Below are 25,651 nucleotides of genomic sequence, written 5' to 3'. Positions count from 1 at the left end.
CCTGGTCATCTTGACTCAGTTGTCAGGTAAGTTACATGTTAAACAAAGAGGAGGAAGAGGATCACACAGAACCCTAACTTAACATTAATCTTTCATTGCTTACAAAAACTTCATCTTTATTCTCAAGAAGTGCAACAACTCTTGGCTACTGGCTACAAATTCCAGAAGCAGTATTGCTGTTGCTGCCCACAATTCTACTGCCCTCATATTGAATCACTCGCACGTTCATGTCACCTCCACCTCAAAAATATCTCCAGAATACGTCCTTTCCTTACCAGAGATACACTAAAGACACTTATTGTCTCTCTGAGTCATTCTCGCCTTGACTACTGTAACTCCTTACTAATCGGTCTTCCCCTCACTAAACTCTCCCCTCTACAATCTATTCTGAATGCAGCGTCCAGGCTCATCTATCAGGCTAGACGCTACAGCGATGCCTCTGGTCTGTGCCAGTCGCTACATTGGTTGCCTATTTATTATAGAATAAAATATAAAGTTATCACCCTCATCCACAAGGCTCTCCATAATGCCGCACCTCCCTACATTTCCTCCCTCATCTCTGTCTACCGCCCAACCCGTGTTCTCCGCTCACTCAATGACCTAACACTTACATCCTCTATTATCAGAACCTCCCACGCTCGTATACAAGACTTCTCCCGAGCTGCACCACTTCTCTGGAATGCTCTACCCCGGACAATCAGATTAACTCCCAATTTCTACAGTTTCAAACGCAAACTAAAGACGCATTTTATCAGACAGGCCTATCACAATTCCTAATGTAAACCCTTCTTGATGCCTTTTCAGCCTAACATATTTGTCCATGCTCTATCCACATGTTAAAGGACACTACTAGTGATGGCTCATAAAGCTTTGTTTGTGTAATGGCTGCAACCTCTATTACAAAATTGTCTGAACACTGTATAAGCAATGCCGCCCCTGCTACCTCTTGTGTCATCCCCTCTACCTCATAGATTGTAAGCTCTTGTGAGCAGGGCCCTCAGTCCCATTGTGTGAAATGACGTTCTTTGTTTTGTATCTGTCTGTATCTGAACCCTACAAATTGTACAGCGCTGCGGAATATGTTGGCGCTATATAAATACAATTTATTATTATTATTATTATTATTATTATTATTATTATTATTATTGTTAGAATTAGTACTTGCACTGGTGAATGGCATGGCACTTGCAGAAGTGTTTCCTCCTGCTACTTTAGCCTGATTTTTTCTTTAGTCATTTTTTTAAACTGATTATATAATAGTGATTGGCAATAATTCTGAGAGTGCGTGTATTTCTTTTTTTGTTTTTTTATTGCTTTTTTTAACAAAAAACTTTTTGAAGAAAATTAGAAAATAAAATTAGATTTAGCTTTGAAAGAGTAATATGATCAGTCTTAGACTATAAAATATTCCGTGAGTCAGCTTGTTATTTTCTGCTGTGATAACATTAATTTGTATGTATTTGTTAACAAATTAAAAGAATATTGCCAAAAGATCCTTAACAAAACTAGATTTTGCATTAAAAGAACTGGCTTTGTCACTAAAAACAATGTAATGAACACCAGTCGGATATTAGTGTAGCAAGCTTACACTAAGTAAAAGCATACAAACTTAGATTATTGGCAATTAAATGGTGAACTGTCCAGTTTATGTGAAAATCACATTCACACAGACATCACAGCACAATGCAGGATTTCTGCCTACCCCATGCTTAAGGTTTTTCCATCTATTTGTATTAAATTGATTTCTAATTGTTCTATGCTCCACTAATCCTAATCCTAATATTCAGTAGTTCTTTTGTAATGTTGGTGGTGTTTTCTTGGTAACATGTTGTTTAAATTGATTTGGAATTTGCAGTGATGACATTAAAACATCTTTCCCTAAGCTAGCAACATTGCAAAATGTTTCTTCTGCTTGCTGCCTACAGCATATTGTATATGTGACATCAGCACTGTAAGCTCTCGTCCTACCACTCCTTATTGGCTGAGGGCTGTAATATTACGTTTTTCCAAAAAATCATAGTATCTTATTGATGTGATATGACATAGTTAATGTCTTATTGATCAATCATTATGTATTTCTTGTACATCTGTAGGAGGGTCACTTTGTAGCTTTTGATTGTATTTCTGTATACTATCTGCTCACTAGATAAGAATTTCCTCAAATTCCTGTACTATAAATGATCATGTTACAAATTGACCAAGTCAGCCCCTCACCCACCCCAAGGGTACCATTAAGCTGTAGAAAGCTATTGTTCATGACCTTCAGCATGGACCACAAATAAATGCGCTCCATGCAACTCTGGAAGTCATCGAAGAATGGGTATATATATATATATATACAGTGGGGCTTCCCATCCAGTGAGCTATTACATCATTTGTAACCACAGCTAATGCTAGGTTCACACCTGCATTCAGGGTTTCCGTTCTGTGGTTTCCGTGAGCGGCGGTGAGCGACATGCAGCGAGTACTGCATGTCCGTCTCCTGCTCTGTTTTATGCAGGAAACGGAAACCTGCAGTACGGAGAGGAAAACGCAGATGTGAACGAGCCCAAACTATGATGTAACACTTCTTACTTTATTATATTCTGGTATGATTATAGTCATTCTTTAACCGTCTTTGAGTTAACTTCAAAAACCTGTTCACCTAGCAGGTGATGTAAGAAGCCAGCCTACATCATAGAGTCCATGTGATCTTCCTTCTCCTCTGTATTTTAACATTTCAGCCGTTTTATGCTTAATCAAAATTTATTAAGGTTTTCTACAAAATATTAAACAGAGACACAAAAGATCTGGAAACATGGACCTACCCCATTCTCTCCCCCTACATGCTTGTGCAACCTATTCCCTTGCAGGGTTACAAAGAGAGGGACTCTGCATACAAAGGCATATTATGCAGGTTCATAAGAGACTGGGTGGTCAGGTCTGTTCTTCATATTTTTAAATATTGTGTTGTCAAACAAGTATGCTCCGTACATAGTGAGATAGACCTCTCACAGTGAGTTTCATTAGAATTGACCTTGGTATGCATTACATTGGCCTCCCCAGTTGCCTATGCCATCATTACCATCTACAGCTAGGATCACTGGCTATATCTTACAATTGTTGCTAGAGACAAGATTTCCGTATGACCTGCTCAGGCCTATTTCACCCCTATAAAGTTCTTTCATAATTCATTATTTCTCCTGGACTATACTGGGAGGATATCGCCAGATTTAGGCTACTCAATGATATCTTCCTTAGCAAATGAATGACCACAAAAACCTATTTCTTACATAACCACACCCCACATCCATCTGAAGTCTTTAAAACCCATCAGATATTTCAGTTTTTGCTAATCTTTGTGCCCATTATGACTATTATTCAGGCAACTAATTTTGAGAGACTGAGCAGGGCTTCAGACAGAAGATCACTCTCCTTTCCCTACAGTGAATTGGGAAACAATCTGATAATAAAACAATGAGGAACCTCATTGAAGATACTGCACAGAACTAAATGCTAAATTACACTGTATATACCCTACACTCTCCCCATTATGTTACAGGGGCTGCCAGACAATTGGGAATATAGTCCTTATTTTATGCCCAATTGTTATACATATTTAGTTATTCCTGCACCAGTCACTGCAGCAGTTTTTGGACCAGACTATACTATATCTTTTAGGCATCAGATCTCCAGGACTGACATATGATTCTTATAAGTTGTTACAATACATTCTAATTATATTTGTTTTTTGGTTTTTTTGTAATAAAAAACATATATATATAGAATGACTGGCCTTACCCAGAAAATAAGCAAAAATCCTATTTTCAAAAGATTGTATTTTTTAAATTGGGTTCATAGAATTGTAAAATATTTCCTACAAGATTAAATTCTGTTAAGTTCAAGCATTTATAGAGACCTACAAGAAGGAAATAAAAATGATCTCAAATTAGTAAACACGACAAGACCTTTTTAAAGTTTCTTCTCAGACAGTGAATAATCTTTATTGTTTTCTCATTTTAATACAAGTGATGGACATGCACAAAGAAGATTATTCTGAGCTCTATACAAATGAGAGTTAACAATATTTCAATGTACTGATGAGATAATACAATATTATAGTTGCACTTTGTCTAGGTTAGTAGAAATGATGGACACGTCTGAAGGATCCAATTCTGGGATTAGAGGCTCCCCAGTCACTGAATCTCCTGTACTCTCCAGGTCTCAGGTAATACTGACGTCCTCTGTAGTTGGGCTCCTCATAGAACATCCAGTATCCATCATTTACTTGGCAAGAATGAATGTCATTGTAGCGGAATCTCTCAAAGACGTGAGGACAATCTTCACTGAACTCCATCATCTGTCCTCTAAAATCCTCTTTTTCATAGATCCTGATTCTGAAGGATCCTTGGTGCTGATGAAACAAAAAGTAAGTTGCTTTAGGCAACCCTTGTGTTTTGGTCGTTCGACCCCTGCCAGGGTCGCGACCCACAGGTTGAGAACTGCTGACTAGACTGTAGAGTAAAATGTGCCAAAGTATGCATTTTGGCACATGTCATTACAATTTGAGAACATTTTGGCAGCTTGTTAAATAATTGAACATGGCTTATCAGAAAAAGAGATCATAAATTAAGATGGCATAAAACTCTGGTTTAAACTAATAGGTAGTATGAACATAGACTAGACAGATTCACTATGTTCATCATCCAGCATGAGCCTATTTAATAAATCTTGTGGATCTGTATAATAAACCTTTGGGGTTTTTTTTTTTGTAGATTGTGAGCCCCATATAGGGCTCACAATGTACATTTTTTTTGCTATCAGTATGTCTTTGTAGAATGGGAGGAAATCCACGCAAACATGGGGAGAACATACAAACTCCTTTGTAGATGTCGTTCCTGGCGGGATTGGAACCCAGGACTCCAGTGCTACCGTGCTAACCACTGAGCCACTGTGTTGCCCCTCCAACCAGATCTAAACAGTGCTTTCCACAGCTGGGATTCTGTTCCTTTTGGAATAGAATAAATTGGTTTGGCATATACTCACATCATAGCAATAGACTTGAAAAAGCCATGCATGATGTTTAAGAGGGCTACCTCTAGAGGGCAGCAAACAGAGGCACTAGTTTCCTATTTACATCTTGGAAAACAGATTTGCATATTTGGCTTACATGAAATGTCATACTACACTTTGAGGACACATCTCAATGCATGTATGGTGTGCTCAGGATATTCTACCTGGGTGGTTTGCAGAAGCCATTCATAAAACAATGAGATGAAAAAAAGGTCCCTGAGGAACCCCTGCTGGACACTAAACTGACCACAAGAGAATCACCACATGGAGAGACTAGGAGAACATTAGGATTTATATAAATGCCGATGTTATTACTACTGGATACAATCTTCAAATACAAAGACCACCTAGAACGAATCTGCTAGCTCACTCTACCCCTTCCCTGTCCCACTGAACCCATGCCACAGCTATTAGTATTAGATCCCATTTTGAGAGAAGTGCTGAGGCCCCATATGCTGGATACAAGAGTAGTCCACTATGGGAGTTGTTTCTTCTGTAGAAGTGGATTATGTAAAAGATATGGTGCGTTTGCATGTGGCATTTCATTTGTTTGTGTTACTGGAGAAAGTCATGACATTCCCATCTTATAGGTGGTGTACTGATGGGGTTTCACCCCAATAACTGTACTAGTATAGATCAGTCACTCAAATTCATTATATAGAAGGAATTCATTTTATTTGTAGAACATGCAGTCCATAAAACACGGGTGAAATGTTTTTCAGTCCCCAAAATGGACCTTCAACCCAGATTGCGTTGTGAAAAAGTAAGATGATGCAGGAAAATAAGGACAGAGCATCAGAGGAAAAGAATAGTTGGTGTATTGCCAGGATCAATGGTAATGTGCCCAGGTAAGTATGCTGCTTGTTTGTTTTACTGTCACTCAACACAAATGAACTGTATGTACTGAACAGCTCTGGTGGGCTGAAATTGATTTATTTTGCTTTTTTATGAACATTGTCAACTATTAAAGTTTGAGGGATATTGAGGGACAAATTGTATTGTTTGTGTAGTATAAGGATTAGAGATGAGCGAGTACTGTTCGGATCAGCCGATCTGAACAACACGCTCGCATAGAAATGAATGGACGTAGCCGGCACACGGGGGGTTAAGCGGCCGGCCGGCGTCAAAGCGGAAGTACCAGCTGCATCCATTCATTTCTATGGAGCGTGCTGTTCGGATCGGCTGATCTGAACAGTACTCGCTCATCTCTAATAAGGATATACAATTTTCTAATATACTTTCTATATTTCTGTATCTAGATCTCGGCTTGCTGTCATTCATTCTGTTACTTCTAGAGGATAAAACTCTGACCATGGTCATGTGAGGAACAGATGTCTGATTATTGTGCTGTGTCTATAACGAGCTGAAGCACCTGTGTGTTCATCACATGACCTTGGACTTTATATCACATGACCATGGACTGTATATCACATGACCATGGACTGTATATCACATGACCATGGACTGTATATCACATGACCATGGACTGTATATCACATGACCATGGACTGTATATCACATGATCATGGACTGTATATCACATGACCATGGACTGTATATCACATGACCATGGACTGTATATCACATGACCATGGACTGTATATCACATGACCATGGACTGTATATCACATGACCATGGACTGTATATCACATGACCATGGACTGTATATCACATGACCATGGACTGTATATCACATGACCATGGACTGTATATCACATGACCATGCACTGTATATCACATGACCATGGACTGTATATCACATGACCATGGACTGTATATCACATGACCATGGGCTGTATATCACATGACCATGGTTAGAATTAATGGCTAACATCACACAGAGAATGAACAAAAAAAAATTTTAAAATAGGCTTTATTGTGTAAGTTGGGTATCTATTGCTTTCCTCATTAGAAAACAAGTGATGGGAAAGCTTAAAGAAGCATAGTTTGATCTTTATACATATGAGGGTTAAGAATATTTCATTGTATATACTGACTGAGAAAATGCATTAGTATAGGTTCATATTTTTTCTAGGTTAGTGGAAATGATGGACACGTCTGAACGATCCAATTCTGGGACTTGTGGCTCCCCAGTCACTGTATCTCCTGTACTCTCCAGGTCTCAGGTAATACTGACGTCCCCTGTAGTTGGGCTCCTCATAGAACATCCAGTATCCATCATTTACTTGGCAAGAATGAATGTCATTGTAGCGGAATCTCTCATAGACATGAGGACAATCTTCAGTGAACTCCATCATCTGACCTCTAAAATCCTCTTTTTCATAGATCCTGATTCTGAAGGATCCTTGGTGCTGATGAAACAAAAAGTAAGTATTTTCAATATTAATATAATATGAATTTGTAGAGCATTGCATAATTTTCTGCATAGCTACAGTATTTTATTGGAAAAAAGAGAGGTTTCATAGGAAAGATTATATTTGGTCTACAGGTAGCTATCAAGGACTAAAGGACTAATATAATCAAGGTCCAATATTTCAATCCCCCCCATCCCCTCCTATTTTCAGCATCTTATTAATCTTGCTCACGTTTTTTTTATATAATAGTTGAGAGGATGGGGTCAGCCAGGACTGGGCAACCTATCTCCAATGGCCCCATGGTAAACACAATGGCTGCTTCTAAAGTAAATATTTTCAATGAACATTTCAATGGGATCATTATGATTGACAAAACTGCCATCACAAGTCCAACAATAAGATGTGATTTAATGAAAAATTACATTATAAACTCACCTGGGGGCTTATGCGGCAAGATCTAATGGAGTCATTATAACCCATCCATTGCTGAAAGTCAGGATACTCTCCTCTATGGAGAAAGTACTGGTGTCCTCTGTAGTTTGTGTGTTCGTATAGAATCCAGTTTCCACTTTCTACACGGATAGAGTTGCAACGTCTAAAGTATGAAGATAAATCTGAGCATTCAGAGTGACACTCATATGAGCGACCCTGGAAGTTTTTGTCTTCATAGAAGATTATCTATAAAATTAAAGTGTGAATATAAGTGTAACAGTAACAATATAACTACACAAAAATAAATTGCTTCACTTTCTTCCAAAGCTTTAAAAATACATTTCTTTACTATGTAAAAAAATATCATAGCTGATTCTCAGAAATTCTACAACTTAAAATGAAGTGCTTATTAATCGACATGAAGTAACACAATATATAGCACAAGTTTGCTTTAAATTAGATTTTGTTTGCTCTATGAAGATTACAAGAGGAATTGTGTACAATAATTATAGATAGCATTTTCTTACCTTGCCCATGATGGGTTTTTGCACCAGTCTGACTTCTCAACAACTGCTACCTATCTGGATGGAGAAAGCCCTTATATACATCCTGTACTGCACGAGCTGCACACAGAACTGTATGTCAGCTAGTTACACTGAATAGCCTTTTACCTGCACTAAAGAGTGTTCATTGTTCTCTATGACTTTTGTTATAGTTTTTTGCTTTCACCAAATTTGAAAAGCTGAATGCAGACAAGCACACACAATGTCGCTTAGTAATTGCAGCTGACCATGGTCCTTTATCTGTCATAGTGTTACCTCTGAGACTGCACTGGAAATCTTGCTGGTTTGCAAGTTAAATCCATACACTGTACAGTAAAGTACAAACAGAACTTGCTCCAACATCTTTATTTCTCTTCAATTAAAATATGTCACCGAATGAGAACATGACCAAACTTATGTGTGTCGTAGCGTGCTCAACTTACTATCATTGTGTCTATCATAATGATATGTGTATGGTAGTGGTGTGTGATAGACACCATGATAGTACTTAAGGGTTAAAGGGATTCTATCATTAAAATTCCCTTTTTTAACTAAGGGCACGTACAGTGGCGTAACTAGAAGGGGGGCCCATGGCAAACTTTTGACATGGGGCTCCCCGACTGACGCCAAAGACCAACCAACCCCCCCATTCCTGCGCGCACTATTATGCCCCATAGTGACCCCTGCACACAGTATTATGCCCCATTGTGACCCCTGCACACAGTATTATACTCCATTGTGGACCACCCATGAACAATTATTATACTATTATACAGAGTATAATAATTGAACACCCAGGGGGGAAGAAAACATTAAAAAACCTTGTTACTTACCTATCACCGGCTACACTACACTTTCCGCCACTGTCGGTCATCTTCAATGACATCCGAGACGTCATGTGACCAGTGGTCCAACGCATATGGATGCAGGTCTCAGTCATGTGGTGTCAGGAACATCACGCAAGTAGGCCCAAAGCCTGCCTGGAGAGGTAAGTAACAGTGCTTTTTATGTTCCCTTACCTCTCCCAGGCCTCCGATCATTTTTCAGACCCCCGTGTATAATAGTGCTTGTGGGGCCCTGGGAATAGCTTCAAGAAAGGCCATTCTTCTTTTACCTTGTGCAATGAGCTGCCTAAACCAAAATTTTGCTGAAAAAGCAGTTGTCCCACATCTGTGTGCACCTCCTTTCTGTTATCCCACTTGACTACAAAAAGATGTTCATTAGATAGGAGAAGATGCCCTTTGCTCCCAACGCTTGGACACCAACTGTGGTGGAGCTTACATTCTTTTTTTTGTGTACAGTCCCGCAGTCCCCTTTATTTGCAGTGTGTAGGTATGTATTGTATGTGTATAGGCAAATATGATAATTTTTATGGACATGGTTTTTGAAGGAATAGCACCAAGCGCTCCCAAACAACTTTTCCACTAGTGTTAATATTCTCTAGGCACCCTGGAGGATTAAATCTAAAAATGTTGTAATAAAAATACATTTTACAAGAGAAAGTTGAAAAAAATAAAAAAAATAAAAAAAATTAGCTACACTTTGAAAATGGCAAGAATCCTGACTAATAAAACTTAATAAAAATTAATTTGTGAGTGGTCAGGTCCTGAAGAGTGAGTCCTAATATTATGTAATAAAAATACATTACCAGTCCCAGATTGATTGTTCAACAATTCTCTAATAATAAAAAAATTTATTTGCAATTGATCAGTAAAATTTATGAATAAACAAAAAAGCAAAGGCACCAATCTATTGAAGAAACTCAAGTTGCAGGTCTCAAGGAGTTATCTCTGGGTGGGGGAGATTTTTGCAGTGATGGTCAGATGTAATATAGCAGTAGCAGCCTACACTACCCACATGGGGATGAGTGTAAAATAGTACGTCCCGAATGACCACAGTGAGCCCTTCAGGGGTGGATAGGGTTTCCCAATAAGGCACTGTGCTAAATGGCAACACGCGTTTCACCATTATGGCTTTGTCAGGGGGTAGCCATAGTGACGAAGCCATAATGGCGAAATGTGCGTGGGGGTGTGTTTGTTCATGGTAAGGAGATGTCTTTGATTCTCTTGGATTTATCTTGTGCACCCTTCTTTCCTTGTGTCTTTTAGTATAGTCATGCAGCTTTTCACTTTACCCCTTTGCTTTTATATGACTATGTAGTCTTGGGAAGAATATGCAAATCTGACTTCCATGATGTAATTAGGATGCCAGTGCCTCAAGTATGCACACCAATAGAGGGCGCTGACTGAGAATGTGCAAGTCTATCTTGCATGATGTAATTAGGAAGACAGAGTCTACTTCCTTCCATGTATTATGTAATTTGCCATCATTGGCTCCCTTCTTTGTCTTTTCCTTTCTAAATTATGTAATTTGATGATTATATGTTTTTTATGTATTTTCTTATAAAACTTTTTCATATCTTTTATACATTTGGTGTTTCTGCTTCGTCAACATTTTCCTTATATACTTAGAATTCACCATGGTATGTAAAAGGCCCTAGTTTATATGCGGGATAAAAAGTATCCTATGTGTTAATCGAGGTTACAATCTATGTGCCAAATTTCATCCAAATCCATTCAGCTGTTTTTGCGTGAAGGAGTAACAAACACACAAACTTTCACATTTATAATATTAGTAGGTTTCTTATTTTTACATAATGGGAATATGACACACAAATATATAAATATGTAATACAAAACAATGTTTGTAATATAAAAAAGGAGCGAATGTTTGCCCCAACTCACATGATTTTGAACCAGCCAAACCTTTCAAAAATACAATCCTATAATACACAAATGTAACACAGGTCATCCAATTTTGTCCATTCACATACAAATGACAAATTAAAAAAATCCCACAAAATTGATTTTGATTGAACATTTATAATCTGCCACTTCAGCAGCCTAAAATCTAGTTTTCGAGCATAAATGGTTGTCATTGAGGAATATCTTTGGTGCATGGCCCTGTCTCGTGCAGAAGTTGCACCACATTCGTTCTTTGACTCGCCCACCACTTTTTGTAAAAATAGAGGAGAGCAGGGCTGAGAGCAAAATGGGATGTCTCTTTCTGACGTCTTTATTAAAAAGCTGTGCTAGAGAACAGTTGTTAGTTAAACTGGAAATATACAGTATGTTAGGGGGCATTCACATGGCGTAAAGTGGCGCTGATTCTGCCACGATAACTCACAGTGAAATCAATGGATTAAAAAGCTTCCATTGATTTCAATGTGTTAAGCACGTTAAAACGAACCCATTGAAGTCAATGGGAGTCTTTATATCAGCACTGATTCTGCCGCGAGTTATTGTGGCAGAATCAGCGCCACTTTACTTCGTGTGAATGCCCCCTTAGTTTCTTACTAGCACAGATTTCCAGTCTGGTGCCTGGTTTTTCAAGAAGCTGAGGCCTTATTATTTTACTCTAATGCGTATGGGCAACTTTACATAAACAGTCTGAAAATCCGCCAGATTTATCAAAGTAGCTGATCTTGGATGATAAATTTGGTGAAAGAAGATTACTTTCTCTACAATTGGCATCATATACTATTCTATGGGGCAAAAAATGTTTTTCCAGAAAATCACATCTTTTACTTATTACTTATTTTTCTGCTAATAGACATGCATGTCAGTATATACAGTCCTATGAAAAAGTTTGGGCACCCCTATTAATCTTAATCATTTTTAGTTCTAAATATTTTGGTTTGATATATCTAATAACTGATGGACACAGTAATATTTCAGGATTGAAATGAGGTTTATTGTACTAACAGAAAATGTGCAATATGCATTAAACCAAAATTTGACCGGTGCAAAAGTATGGGCATTAATATTTAGTACATCCTCCTTTTGCAAAGATAACAGCCTCTAGTCGCTTCCTGTAGCTTTTAATCAGTTCCTGGATCCTGGATAAAGGTATTTTGGACAAACAATTCAAGTTCAGTTAAGTTAGATGGTCGCCGAGCATGGACAGCCCACTTCAAATCATCCCACAGATGTTCAATGATATTCAGGTCTGGGGACTGGGATGGCCATTCCAGAACATTGTAATTGTTCCTCTGCATGAATGCCTGAGGATTTGGGGCGGTGTTTTGGATCATTGTCTTGCTGAAATATCCATCCCCGGCGTAACTTCAACTTCGTCACTGATTCTTGAACATTATTCTCAAGAATCTGCTGATACTGAGTGGAATCCATGCGACCCTCAACTTTAACAAGATTCCCGATGCCGGCATTGGCCACACAGCCCCAAAGCATGATGGAACCTCCACCAAATTTTACAGTGGGTAGCATGTGTTTTTCTTGGAATGCTGTTTCTTTTTGGACGCCATGCATAACGCCTTTTTTTATAACCAAACAACTCAATTTTTGTTTCCAAAATGAGGCTGCCTTGTCCAAATATGCTTTTTCATACCTCAGGCAACTCTATTTGTGGCGTACGTGCAGAAACGGCTTCTTTCTCATCACTCTCCCATACAGCTTCTATTTGTGCAAAGTGCGCTGTATAGTTGACCGATGCACAGTGACACCATCTGCAGCAAGATGATGCTGCAGCTCTTTGGAGGTGGTCTGTGGATTGTCCTTGACTGTTCTCACCATTCTTCTTCTCTGCCTTTCTGATATTTTCTTGGCCTGCCACTTCTGGGCTTAACAAGAACTGTCCCTGTGGTCTTCCATTTCCTTACTATGTTCCTCACAGTGGAAACTGACAGGTTAAATCTCTGAGACAACGTTTTGTATCCTTCCCCTGAACAACTATGTTGAACAATCTTTGTTTTCAGATCATTTGAGAGCGGGCTGTCCATGTTCGGCGACCATCAAACTTAACTGAACTTGAATTGTTTTGTAGAAAGAAATGGTCCAAAATACCTTCATCCAGGATCCAGGAACTGATTAAAAGCTACAGGAAGTGACTAGAGGCTGTTATCTTTGCAAAAGGAGGATGTACTAAATATTAATGTCACTTTTCTGTTGAGGTGCCCATATTTTTGCACCGGTCAAATTTTGGTTTAATGCATATTGCGCATTTTCTGTTAGTACAATAAACCTCATTTCAATCCTGAAATATTACTGTGTCCATCAGTTATTAGATATATCAAACTGAAATGGCTGCTGCAAACACCAAAATATTTAGAACTAAAAATGATTAAGATTAATAGGGGTGCCCAAACTTTTTCATAGGACTGTATATATATATATATATATATATATATATATATATATATACATTATGTAACCGCAGTGTCTCATAGCGGTGTCTCATAGCAGCCAGCCTACTTACTCTATTTGTCGGGGTGTTCTTCTCTTTCCCACTCCTAGCTCCTCTGGTTATTTAGTTCTACTCAGCCCCATCACTGGAACCTGAGCAATTAGGTTCCATTTACTGCTACTTGTCCCTTGGTATTTCACTTGTGCTGCTTCATGTATTCCTATGCATGTACTGTATGTATTGACTCTTGTTTCCGGTTTTATTTTCCTTTGAATTCGTTTCACTGATCTTGGCTATATGTCGACTACCGCACCTTTCCACCAGCTCTGACTCTTAGGCTTAGTTTAGATGGAGTTTTTTGGTCCGGAATTTGAGGTGGATCCACCTCAGATTCTGGACCAAAAAAACGGTAGCCACAACTAGCAGTGCATCGGCATCCAGTCACGGCACTCCACTCCAGATTAGGCCCAAAGGAATGGGCCTAGTCGGGAGGGAGGTGTCTTCAGGCAGATGTCCGGCCATGGCATCAGCCTGAAGAATGAGCATGTTGCTTCTTTTTTCCGGGAGACGAAACAATCCGCTCCTGGAAAAAAGAACTGACAGATTCTGCCTCAAAATCCTGACCTTCGGATTCTCCCTCACTGTGACTTTCCATGACCTTTTGGTTCAACACACTGGTTTCTTTCCGGCTCTCATCAGCTGCCAATTATACTCAGACCACTCCAAGAGTTAGTAACCTGGTAATCCTTCCAAAGCTAAGTCCAGATCTTCATCATTTGAAAACTGGAGGGTTTCTTAGATAATTCCCTTTGAAGTGGCTTAAAGTCATAGATGCTTGGAACAGTGGCTCCACATTCAGCTGTTTGTGACATAGTTCATGTATATAAAAGATGCAACCAAAAGTAATTTTTTTTTTTTAATGTAGATTGTGAGCCCCACATAGACCTCACAATGTACATTTTTTCCTATCAGTATGTCTTTTTTGGAACATGGGATGGAAATTCATGCAAACACGGGGAGAACATACAAGCTCCTTGCAGATGGTTTTATGCCCTTGGCGGGATTTGAACACCAGGATTCCAGCGCTGCAAGACTGCAGTGCTAACCACTGAGCCTCCATGTGGCCGCAACCAAAAGTAAATTGTTGTACAAAATGTACAGAATATGAAATCATTTCTCTAACTGATCTGGTTTGGAAATTTGCTATCTAAGGGTGCATGCACACTGAGTAACGCCAGGCGTGTATGAGAGCCGTACACGCCGGCGTTACAGCAGACTGCCGAACACTTCCCATTCACTTCAATGGGAGCGCTCGTAACAGCGGCGTTTATGAGCGCTCCCATTGAAGTGAATGGGAAGTGCTCGGCAGCCCTGCTGTAACGCCGGCGTGTACGGCTCTCATACACGCCCGGCGTTACTCAGTGTGCATGCACCCTTAATGTAATATCCAGAAATCACTATAAACAATGTAATACTTGTAAATGGATTGAGAGGCTTGGAGACTGAAAACTACAATTTGTTTTAGTGGGCAGTAGAGTAGCTCAATTGATAATATTGCTGTCTGGATTCAGATATAAGGTTATATCCCGACAGAGATGAATGCATTTCCTTCAAGAACTCCAGTTTTGCTAGGTTCACACTAGCATTCTGGTTTCTGTTCTTCGCGTCTTCTTAGGGACCCGAAAAAAATTAAACCCTATTCGCTTAAAAAGTGGTTACCTGCGGAAACCCAGGTTCATAGTCCCTGAACACTAGTGTGGATCCTGACCCACTAAAACACAATGTTAAGTTAATTGGCTTATTTTGAAATCAGCCCTAGTCTGTATATGTGTTTATATTATAGATATATGTATTACTGACCACACAGAAAATAGCTCAGATGTAAAATTTCAAAATATACTCCATTGTTTAAGTTGGGATCTTTATTGTAACAAAATGATGGGTATGTTCAAAAGACGACAATATTTTTAGCTTTATTTAATTGAGGTTTAAGAATATTTCATTGTATGTACTAAGAAAATGCATTATTATATGCTCGAGTTTCTTCTAGGTTAGTAGAAATGATGGACACGCCTGAAGGATCCAATTCTGGGACTTGTGGCTCCCCAGTCACTGTATCTCCTGTACTCTCCAGGTCTCAGGTAATACTGACGTCCTCTGTAGTTGGGCTCCTCATAGAACATCCAGTATCCATCATTTACATGGCAGGAATGAATGTCATGGTAGCGGAATCTCTCATAGACATGAGGACAATCTTCAGTGAACTCCATCATCTGACCTCTGAAATCCTCTTTTTCATAGATCTTGATTCTGAATGATCCTTGATGCTGGTAAAACAAAATAGCAAATATTGTGGTATTAATACAAGCTGACTTTGTAGAACATTGCCTAGTTTTCAGCTACAGTATTTTATTGAAGATATGTCTTAATAAGTAAGATTACATTACATTGCATTCCAGGTAATAAAATTAAGGACTTAAAGAGTCTGAGGTTTTTTTTATGAACCTTAGAGAAGTTCCTTGCTTCTCAATTTACAATCAGTACCTCTGACAAATCCTGCACAAGTTCTTGGTATCTAATAACCAAGAGGATGGGGTCAGCCAAGATAAAGCCATTTCTCCAATGCCCTATTGCAACCACAATGGCTGCCTCTAAAGAACCAATACTATTTCAGGGGACAGTATGTACTATCAGATTTATAATGTCTTCATATCATGTAAAAATAGTTATCACATATTAAGCTGCTGATAGTTAAGATATTGAACCTAACAAAAGCTCAACATTTTAGATTTATTCCCACAGACCATTCCTCCTTATAGGACCACATTCCTGGCACCTCCTGTTACCCCACCTATGATGGTTTCTATATTGACTATAAATTAAGGATTTTTTTTGTATTTGTTTGGATTGTATAATAATGTTGTTTTGGCCATTTCAATTTATTTTTATTCTGTTTACGAGCATCTTGGTCCTCAAGCTGTTGGCATAACATAAATGGTTCAATTGGAGAATACTTCTGTAATTTTGATGCGTAGAAACCTCTGTATGCCTCTGTATAACATTTTAATAAATGTAATAAAGTAAAATCAATGCACTTCATGGGATTGTAGTAGATGCTGCAGACTTTGCACTCACCTATAGTACCATGACTTTTCAGAATATTTAATTTATTAAGTTTGCTTCTGGTGGTTCTTCCCCACTTTCCATTTGCTTGAATCCTTCTTTAGAATAATTGGAATAGAGGAGACACTGGATGCACAGTATGCTCATGTAAGCAGCCACAAGAAAATGGCCGCAGACATGCGCAGTCGGCTCTACCTGAAGCCTGATGGCACAGCTGACTGCTCATGCCTGGGATTTAGATCCCGAAGACACCAGTTGTCAACAGAGGACAGAGGTGGAGAAGTGTGCCATTAGAAGATGGAGGCGGCACTGGAGAATTTTAAGCAGCACAGGGGACGCCCTTAGTTCTGTTTGAGCACAGGGGAATGCCCCAGTGGTGTGAGAAAATTCATTAGCACAACAATAAAAAATGGAAATATCTACTGAACGACAGCGTAGAGAAGAATTCTAAAGAAGAAGAATAGTCTTTCTAAAGGTATTTGCGAAATATGGGATTCTAATAAGTTTATGGCACCTAGATGCGCTGTTAGTGCCCATAGATTTCAATGAGCAGTATATTTGGGATCATTGTGATACAGTAAAATTCAATTTGCTGAAAAAATATTTTATCAACTGACCTGTGGGCTTACACGGCAAGATCTAATGGAGTCATTATAACCCATCCATTGCTGAAAGTCAGGATACTCTCCTCTATGGAGAAAGTACTGGTGTCCTCTGTAGTTGGTGTGTTCGTATAGGATCCAGTTTCCACTTTCTACTCGGATAGAGTTGCAACGTCTAAAGTATGAAGACAAATCTGGACATTCAGAGTGACACTCATATGAGCGACCCTGGAAGTTTTTGTCCTCGTAGAAAATAATCTGTAAAATCAAAGGATGCTTAGAAGCATAATAATAACAATCTACACAAGAAGAAATTATTTCACTTTAATATAGTTCACAAAATTATGCAAAAATATTACAATAGATCGTTATTAAAAGTTCTGAGATGAAGTGCAAATTAATGCCCATGAAGTAACAGTATATAATGTGCAAGTTTTTTCTAAAATGTTTGATACTGACAAATATTCAAGTGGAAGTTTCAAGAAGAATTTTGTAGTACAAGAGTTATAGTATTTTCTTACCTTGCCCATGATGTTTTCTTTACCAGTTTGACCTCTCAATAACTGCTAAGTGACTGGCAGTAGAAAGCCCTTATATACATCCTGTACTGCACGGGCTATATGTAGAATTTGGTGTCAGCTAATTGGAATGAATAGGTTTTACCTGTACTAAAAAGTGTTCATTGTTCTCTATTACTTTTGTAGTTTTTTTTTTTTGCTTTCGCCAAAATTCAAAGGCTGAATCCAGAGAAGCGCACAAAATGTAGCTCAATAGTTACAGCTGACCACATTCTCTCCCAATTCATCAGTCACGGGTCTTTCATCTCAGAGTGTAGTGAAAGCACTGCTGGTCATTATACTGTGCAAGTCATTTTCCAACAACACTTCAATAAAAACTGTCTTTATTTCTCTAAATGAAACTATCACAGCAGGAATATACTTAGGTGTGTTATACCATGTCTAAAGAAGTACTCCCATTAAATGTTTTATACTCTGGCCCATTTTAGATATATATGTTATAAAATGTAGTATTTGTGCATAAAATGTTCTAAAATGATTAGAGATGAGCGAACACTAAAATGTCCAAGGTTCAAAATCCGATTCGAACAGCCGCACACTGTTGGGCTGTTCAAACGGATTTCGAACCCCTTATAGTCTATGGGGGGAAATGCTTGTTTCAGGGGTAGGCAAAATTCAATACAATTATACTTACCAAGTCCACGAGTGACGGTCAGGCTGCATTCCCCTTGAAGTCTTCTCCCAGCGCAGCGCCCCCGCGGCGTCTTCTGGCTGGAATTCACTCTGCGTAGGCATTGGGGCCTAGGCAGAGCCGACTGCGCATGCGCGGTCGGCTCTGCCCGGTCCAACACCTGAGCAGAGCCGACTGCACATGCGAGGGCATGCCAGCGCATGCGCAGTTGGCTCTGCCTAGGCCGGATGCCTAGGCAGAGTGAATTCCAGCCAGAAGACGCCGCGGGGACGCTGCACGGAGAAGACTTCGGAAAGGTAAGAGAAGAACCAGTGTTGATTGGCAGAATGTATAGCATTCTGCCAATCAATGCTAGTTCTGCATCGAACCTTAAACTTCGAACATCTAGTAGTGTTTGATCGAGTACGAGTATTTCAAATACAGTAGTATTCGATCGAACACCTACTCGATCGAACACTACTCGCTCATCTCTAAAAATGATGCATTTTGGTATATTTCATAATTTTTTTCTTGCATTTAATTTACGATTCATTTTTTACAACTTCCTGAATAAGTTGGAACGGTTTAACTGGAAAACTTTTTTACTCAGATTGTTCATCTCTATAGAACCTCTGGCCATGTTTGTTGTGCCAAAACTGATAGACCTTGTGATGAGCCAACTTGTTGACTCCGATATTTTGGCTGAATGTTCACCTCTTGGCTTTTTGAATGAATGGAAGACCTTGATTTTATATCCTTCCAACTGTCATGGCACTGACAGATCACTATTGATGAGCTGGATGATGCTGTTTCACTTTTCTTGGGAAATCTTCACGACTGATCCTTTCTATGAACCATTGACATTTCCTGTAATAACACACTAAGCTATTAGGGAATGTGAGAACAGGTTGTAATTTGCAGTGTTTGTAAGATGAAAAAGATTTTTCCACCACCAGGAGCAAAACTGTAACAATGCAGTTACATGACAAGAATCTGCATAACTTATCATATTATAAATAGTTGTAAGTCAAATTTATGTATAAGATAGCCAAGATGATTGTCTATAAAATGATGGTAGTCTCACATTCAAAGCTGTAGTGGATGGTGAGATATGGAGCCTGAAAGTCACACGTTCTAAACACTGTTACCCTTTTGCTCATTAGTGTATATTTTATTATTATGTCAACACTGTGGCACCAACAGGATAGAATAATAGAACATCATGGAGCAGGACACAGGAACTTTGATTGTGTGGTTGCAGTGGTGGTAGCTGTGGCAACAAGTGAAGCAGTACAGTCAGGAATAGAGTGTGATGGAGCAGGTTTAGTCTGGCTGAGTTATGGCGATAGCTGTGCAAACTTCAGTGGTAGTACAGTCAGGAATAGAAAATGGCAGAGCAGATCACAGGAATTGTCTACTTGGATCATGGCATTGGTGGTAGCTGTGGTAGTACAGTATGAAATAGAATGCAGAAGATGATGTTCTGCTGTGTAGGGATAACAGTCAGCATCACAATAAATAGAATATGATAGAGACAGATGCAGTGCCTCTCCCCAGACCTTCCACCCGCACAAATCACACTCAAGCACACACTATTATGCCCTACAGTGGCCCCTACACACACTACTATGAATCATAGTGGCCCCTGCACACACTATTATGCCCCATAGTGGCCCCTGCAAACAGTATTATGCCCCACTGTGGACTACCTATGATCAATTATTATACTCTGGGGTCTCTTCCGATCCCAGAGTATAATGATCAGAGACCCAGGGCAGGATGCAAAAATAAAAACAAAGTTACTTCTTACTTCTTACTCTACTTACCTCTCCCTGGCTCTAGTACTCCCTACTACTGTTGGCCATCTTCAATGTTGGACCAGACTTCACCTGAGCCAGGCTGGAGTCGCGATGCATAATGATGCTGGCCTGGCCCACGTGACTCCTGCTCACAGTATCATGCCTCACTGTGGCACCTGCACACAATATTATGCCCCAAAGTGGCTCTTGCACACAGTATTATGTCCCACTGTAATCCCCGCACATAGTATTATGTCCTGCAGTGGCCCCTACACACAGTATTATGCCCCACAGTGGCCCCTGTATTCATGGGTGGTCCACTATGGGGCATAAGACTGTGTGAAGGGGCCACTATGGGGCATACCCCATAGTGGCCCCTTCACACAGTATTATGCCCCATAGTGGACCACCCATGAACAATTATTATAATCTGGGGCCTTTTTGGACCCTAGAGTACAATGGTTGGAGGCCCAGTGGAGGTGACAAACAATGCTACTTATCTCTCCCTGCTCCGACACACTCCCTGCTGCTTTCGGTCTTCTTCAATGTTGGTACAAATGTCATGTGAGCCAGGCCAGCATTACAACGCATAATGATGCCAGCCTGGCCCACATGACGTCTGTGACATCACCAAATATGGCAGAAGATGTGTGGAGGATGCCAGAGCACAGGAGAGTTAAGTAACAGTGTTTTTTATGTACCCTCACATCCCTTGAGCCTCCGATCATTATTCTCTGGGGTCTAAAAAGATCCCAGAGTATAATAGCAGTGTTAGTTGGGGTTCACGAGCCTTTGGCCTCACTTACTGATTCCCACTCCTGATAACATCCACCTCCACTTCCCCTTCTACCCTTCAGAGGGCCCCAGCGACATGATATGGGAAAGAGAGGTGGAAGTGCAGGCGTGTGTGATCAGGAGCAAGGATCGGTAAGTAAAAAGGAAAAAGTTACCTGTTGGGCTTACTCCAGCAGGTAATGGCCTATTAAGAGGCTCTGTGGCAGTCACTACCACTGCTCCCCTGGTATTTATGGCATTGTCCACACTGTTGGTGCCAAAGTGTTGGCATAAAAAAAATATAAATTATATTAAAAAAGCTTCCACATACAAAAAATATCAATGCCATTATGCTTTTAATACTAGCACCACTTTGGTGTCACATATGTTCACATAAAGGGGTCATTTTTAAGGTTTGTCCATCTCTAACTGTGGTCTCCTTGGTAGATGAGCTGTAGTGGGGGTCTATTAAGTAGCCGAATGTTTCCAAACATGCAGGCATTTGGGCAGCATCACTATCGTGACAAGATTAATCCTACCCACCAGGTGCAGAAACACAGACCAAGACAGTAGTCCATAAATGAAGATCTGCTTCACTGAGTAAGCAGCACTAGGATGCAGATGCAAAATGTCCCTGGACCACCATGAAATCCTGGTTCCCTGACTGTTATACATATTGTTAATGAAAAGGGGCCTGGTATGTCGCTGGGCCCCTTTCCCATAGATGTCTTCCTTGGTGAGGGATTAAAAATAATAAATACTTATACTCACTCCTGGACTTCCAACAGCATCCACACTAAGGCTTTTCTAGCATGTCAATGATGTGACATACCCCAGACATCAAGGCTGAGGCCCGTGATTGAACCTCACTGGTCACATGGGCTGTGTCACCTAAGCCGCATGAAGAAGAAGACCGAAGAAGATACTGAAGAGAGCCAGATGGAGTGAGAATGCCCAGAAGAGGTTGAGGCAAGGTGAGTATAAGCGTTTGTTATTTTTAATCACTTCCCCTGGGCCTCTACTTATTATAACCTGGGGTCTGAGGAGACCCCAGAGTATAATAATAGCACCAAAGTGGAGGGCCAAACCTCACAAATTTTCATTACATTTTGTGGGGTTCACCTGAAGCTGCCACTGTGACACCACTATGGGGAGTTTATTATACTGTGTGGTGCCCTTTCACTATTCACAGTTGAAATCCCTATAGCATCTACTGTCTGTCTTACTGTAGGTACTATAACAGTAAATTTGCATGCTGTGAGGAAGTTTGCTTGGTAGAAGCAGTGGTGTGGACCCAAACAGTCAAGACAGTGACACAAAACATGCGGCAAACTGGTTTATTTAGAAAAAACAGAAGAATAAATAAAACTTGACTTCAGGCATAAAATAACAAAACAAAATACAGCCTTAACTTCAGGCAAAAACAAAATAAAATAACCTGCTTTTTGAACCACTAACTAAACAGAACGGATAACCTAACTATACGTGTGGCTTACTTCCACCCACACAAACAAAACAAGTGCAATATAGTCTCACCGGACTCAGGGTTACAGGGCAGAATCATACACCTCCTTTCACCTCATGGAGCTGCCCTACAATGCAGGATCTTCAGTCTTTTTCTGGCCCGGTATTGAACCAAGGATCTACACCTGAGCTGAGGCCTACTCCAGATCCACCCTGATCCACACATATGTCAAAAACCTGGGGCTGACATGTCTGGACTGCAGCCCTCTGCCTGTCACATTCTCACAATGCATTTACATATACTTAGTATGTAGTATTGTACTTCTATAGGGTTATTGTTAGTTTAGCTAAATTAGTGAAGATGTGGACATTATTATTTGTGCCATATTGCTTATTATAAAGGACTTGCTGTAGTGTAATACTTTAACATGAAAGGGGCTCTATAATTGGGAAAAGTCATGTTTAGCTAAGCACATCCTTGCATAGCCTTTAGAAAGCCTATCCTACACCTACCTTTTATATGTAAATTGCCTCAGTGGTTTTTATATGAGCCTGTTTTTATTCATATGCTAATTAGCCTCTTGGTGCACCCCAGAAGTCTCATCGTGCACCCGCTGCCTATTCTTTCCTATAGGTGTATACAGCACAGGCTGCTGCTGATGACTTCCTGCTTCCTGTTTGCACACACAGATAAGGAGAGAATGGAACAGAGCAGTGTTGCTGGGAACTTCCTGTGCTGGCTGGAAGCTCATTAGCATATGAATAAAAACGGGGTCATTCAAAAACCTCTGAGACAATCTACATACAAAAGGTAGGTGTTAAATAGCCTTTCTAAAGGCTATGCAAGTATGTGATTAGTTAAAAATGACTTTTCCCAATAATAGAGCCCCTTTAAATACACTTTAATTCTGCAGTAGGTGTCCATCTATATAGAACGTTTATTGTATTCAAGTCAAATTCATTGAGGGGAATTCATCATTTCCTCTATGTCAAGTTCTCTAACAACACAAATCCACACATTTTCAAAAATGATTTGGTTCAGAAATACAATGAGTCATTTCTTAAAGGGGTTCTCCCATCTCAGCCTTTCAGCCAGGCTCTGTTAGGAGTATTTAGGTTCTTTACTTTCTATTTTTCTTACCTGGGGAGTTTTTGGCTGCGCAGTGTCTGGGGTGGCATCCTGGCGCTGCGGGGTTGTCCTGTCGTGAGTATTGGTGCACACCTTCTGACTTGAACGTGCGCACTGATGGTAGGCAGCTTTATCTCCTGGTTGATTAGTCTGTCCTCCCATTTTCACCTGGGAGGAGTGGTCTCTACTCTGTATTTAAACCCATGCCTCCCATGGTTCTGTGCTGAGTGTCGCTTTTACAGAGCTAGGCCTTAGCAGGAGGAGTAGGTGGTTATCTTGGATAGAGGAAGTTCCGTGGTTGGTTTTTGGGAGGTTTGGGTGAACGAGTTGGTTTGTGTGTTTTCCCTTCTGTGTTCACCAATCCTCCCTCTGTGTATAATTGACTGTGTGAGTGAATTGCCTTATCCTTTGATTTCTACTCAGTTTCCCTGTGTTTGTTTCCTAGTGTAAGGTTCCTTCCCATATTGGTTTGGGGGAATCCTTTCCCACATTTTTCCTGTGTGCTGCTTGTGTTGTTAGTCAGCGCACACCCTTGTCAGTCCCTGTCAGTAGCAGCTTCACTTGTTCGTTAGGGGTGACCCCCTTTAGTCTCTAGTCCCTAGAGGTCTTATAGGGCATTCCTTCTCCCACTTCCCTCTAGGCCTACGGAATCAGTGAGAGAGGAGCTGTCGGGGTCAGGCTTAGCCTGAGTACAGCCGACCCACACCCGTGAGGCAGGGACCGGGATAGCTAGTGGGAGTAGTGCAGGGCGAGATTCCCTACTGCTACTCCTTAGCCCCGTTGCAGCTACCTGGACTGACATAACAGGCTCCCTGCAGTGTCTCTTCTCACTTCCTGTATTTTTCTCCCTTCCCCTCCCTCCTGCTGAAAGGGACAAACAACACTTCTGCAGGTCAGATAATCTGCAGATTCTTGTACAGAATGGACTCCATGTTATCTGTGTGTTTACATAAGCAAAGTGCAATTAACTGAAGGAACTGTCCTGCCATCACTGAGTAAATGATGTTACTTATCCTATCTCCCAGATGCATGGTTATAGCAATGCAGTGTAAACAATGGAAGGAATAAGGTCACTTTGAAGGCAAAAACTTAGCTGTATTTAATATCAACTATAATTTACAGACATGTGGAAACACTTTTACAAATTAGAATTATATTTTGGCTAATATGTTATTGAAGTTGGCGACGTAGTTCCTCATTCATTGGCTACTCAACTCTTTTCCACACGTCTCTTGTATTCAGGCATCAGATTGTCTATGGTATCTGTCCAGCGGTAGTCTGCAAGCATTGATGGGTTCCATTTACCCTGAGATCTTTTTTCCATAGTCACAATTTCCTGGTGAAATTGCTCACCGTGTTCATCGCTCACTGCTCCACAGTTTGGTGCAAAGAAGTCTAGATGAGAGTATAAGAAATGAATCTTTAAAGGGATTCTACCATTAAACTACTTTTTTTTCTAATGAACACATCGGAATAGCCTTAAGAAAGGCTATTTGTCTCCTACCTTTAGACGTGGTCTCCGCCGTGCCGTTCCGTATGCAAATGAGCTCTCCCCAGGCCCCAGCGCTGAAAGGCCGATGAGCGCGTCCCCATTGCTGCCCAGAGCTCTTTCCTGCGCCGCCTCCTTCTTCTGCAGCAACTCCGCCTCTTCTGACTTCTCTTGCTCTTGTAGTTCTATAGAGGAGCATAGAGAGGGCACCCCAAAATGGCCACCGGCCAGCTCCTGTATTGAACTGCAAGAGCGGCTACCCAAAAATGGCCAGCCGGCGGCCATTTTTGGGTAGCCACTCTTGCAGTTCAATACAGGAGCTGGCCGGCGGCCATTTTGGGGTGGCCTCTCTATGCTTCTGTATCGAACTACAAGAGCGAGAGAAGCCAGAAGAGGCAGAGTTGCTGCAGAAGAAGGAGCCGGCACAGGAAAGAGCTCTGGGCAGCAATGGGGACACGCATTCCTGCGCGGTCAATTATGTTGTTCCCAGTTTAATGTCCTCCAGTTTCATGTCCCCCCTTTCATCTGCCCCATTTCAT

The 25,651-nt window shown here is 40.4% G+C and overlaps 3 protein-coding genes across 4 annotated transcripts in view; 1 reads left to right on the top strand and 2 right to left on the bottom strand.

Annotated features, from left to right (window-relative positions):
- LOC142216490 (gamma-crystallin-3-like) overlaps positions 1-25,651 on the top strand; it is a 401,417-nt gene that overhangs the window by 246,928 nt on the left and 128,838 nt on the right. The window lies entirely within an intron of this gene.
- Positions 4,087-17,847, bottom strand: LOC142216495 (gamma-crystallin-3-like). 2 transcript variants are annotated; one of them, XM_075284369.1, is made up of 3 exons: positions 17,791-17,847; positions 17,285-17,527; positions 4,087-4,393 (listed from the first exon to the last, which is right to left on the bottom strand). In XM_075284369.1, the coding sequence occupies exons 1-3, from the start codon at positions 17,797-17,799 to the stop codon at positions 4,118-4,120; spliced, it is 528 nt and encodes a 175-aa protein (XP_075140470.1). In that variant the 5' UTR covers positions 17,800-17,847; the 3' UTR covers positions 4,087-4,117. The 2 variants fall into 2 exon arrangements, with proteins under 2 accessions (XP_075140470.1, XP_075140468.1); XM_075284367.1 differs by lacking the exon at positions 4,087-4,393 and adding an exon at positions 15,574-15,871.
- On the bottom strand, positions 7,060-8,336 carry LOC142216777 (gamma-crystallin-3-like). The gene is made up of 3 exons (XM_075284809.1): positions 8,328-8,336; positions 7,804-8,046; positions 7,060-7,365 (listed from the first exon to the last, which is right to left on the bottom strand). Exons 1-3 carry the CDS (start codon positions 8,334-8,336, stop codon positions 7,090-7,092), a joined length of 528 nt encoding a protein of 175 aa, XP_075140910.1. The 3' UTR covers positions 7,060-7,089.

Source organism: Leptodactylus fuscus, chromosome 8, assembly GCF_031893055.1.
Source record: "Leptodactylus fuscus isolate aLepFus1 chromosome 8, aLepFus1.hap2, whole genome shotgun sequence".
Lineage (NCBI taxonomy): Eukaryota > Metazoa > Chordata > Amphibia > Anura > Leptodactylidae > Leptodactylus > Leptodactylus fuscus.
The sequence above is the reverse complement of the archived record's forward strand: the minus strand, read 5'-3'. Positions and strand labels throughout refer to the sequence as shown.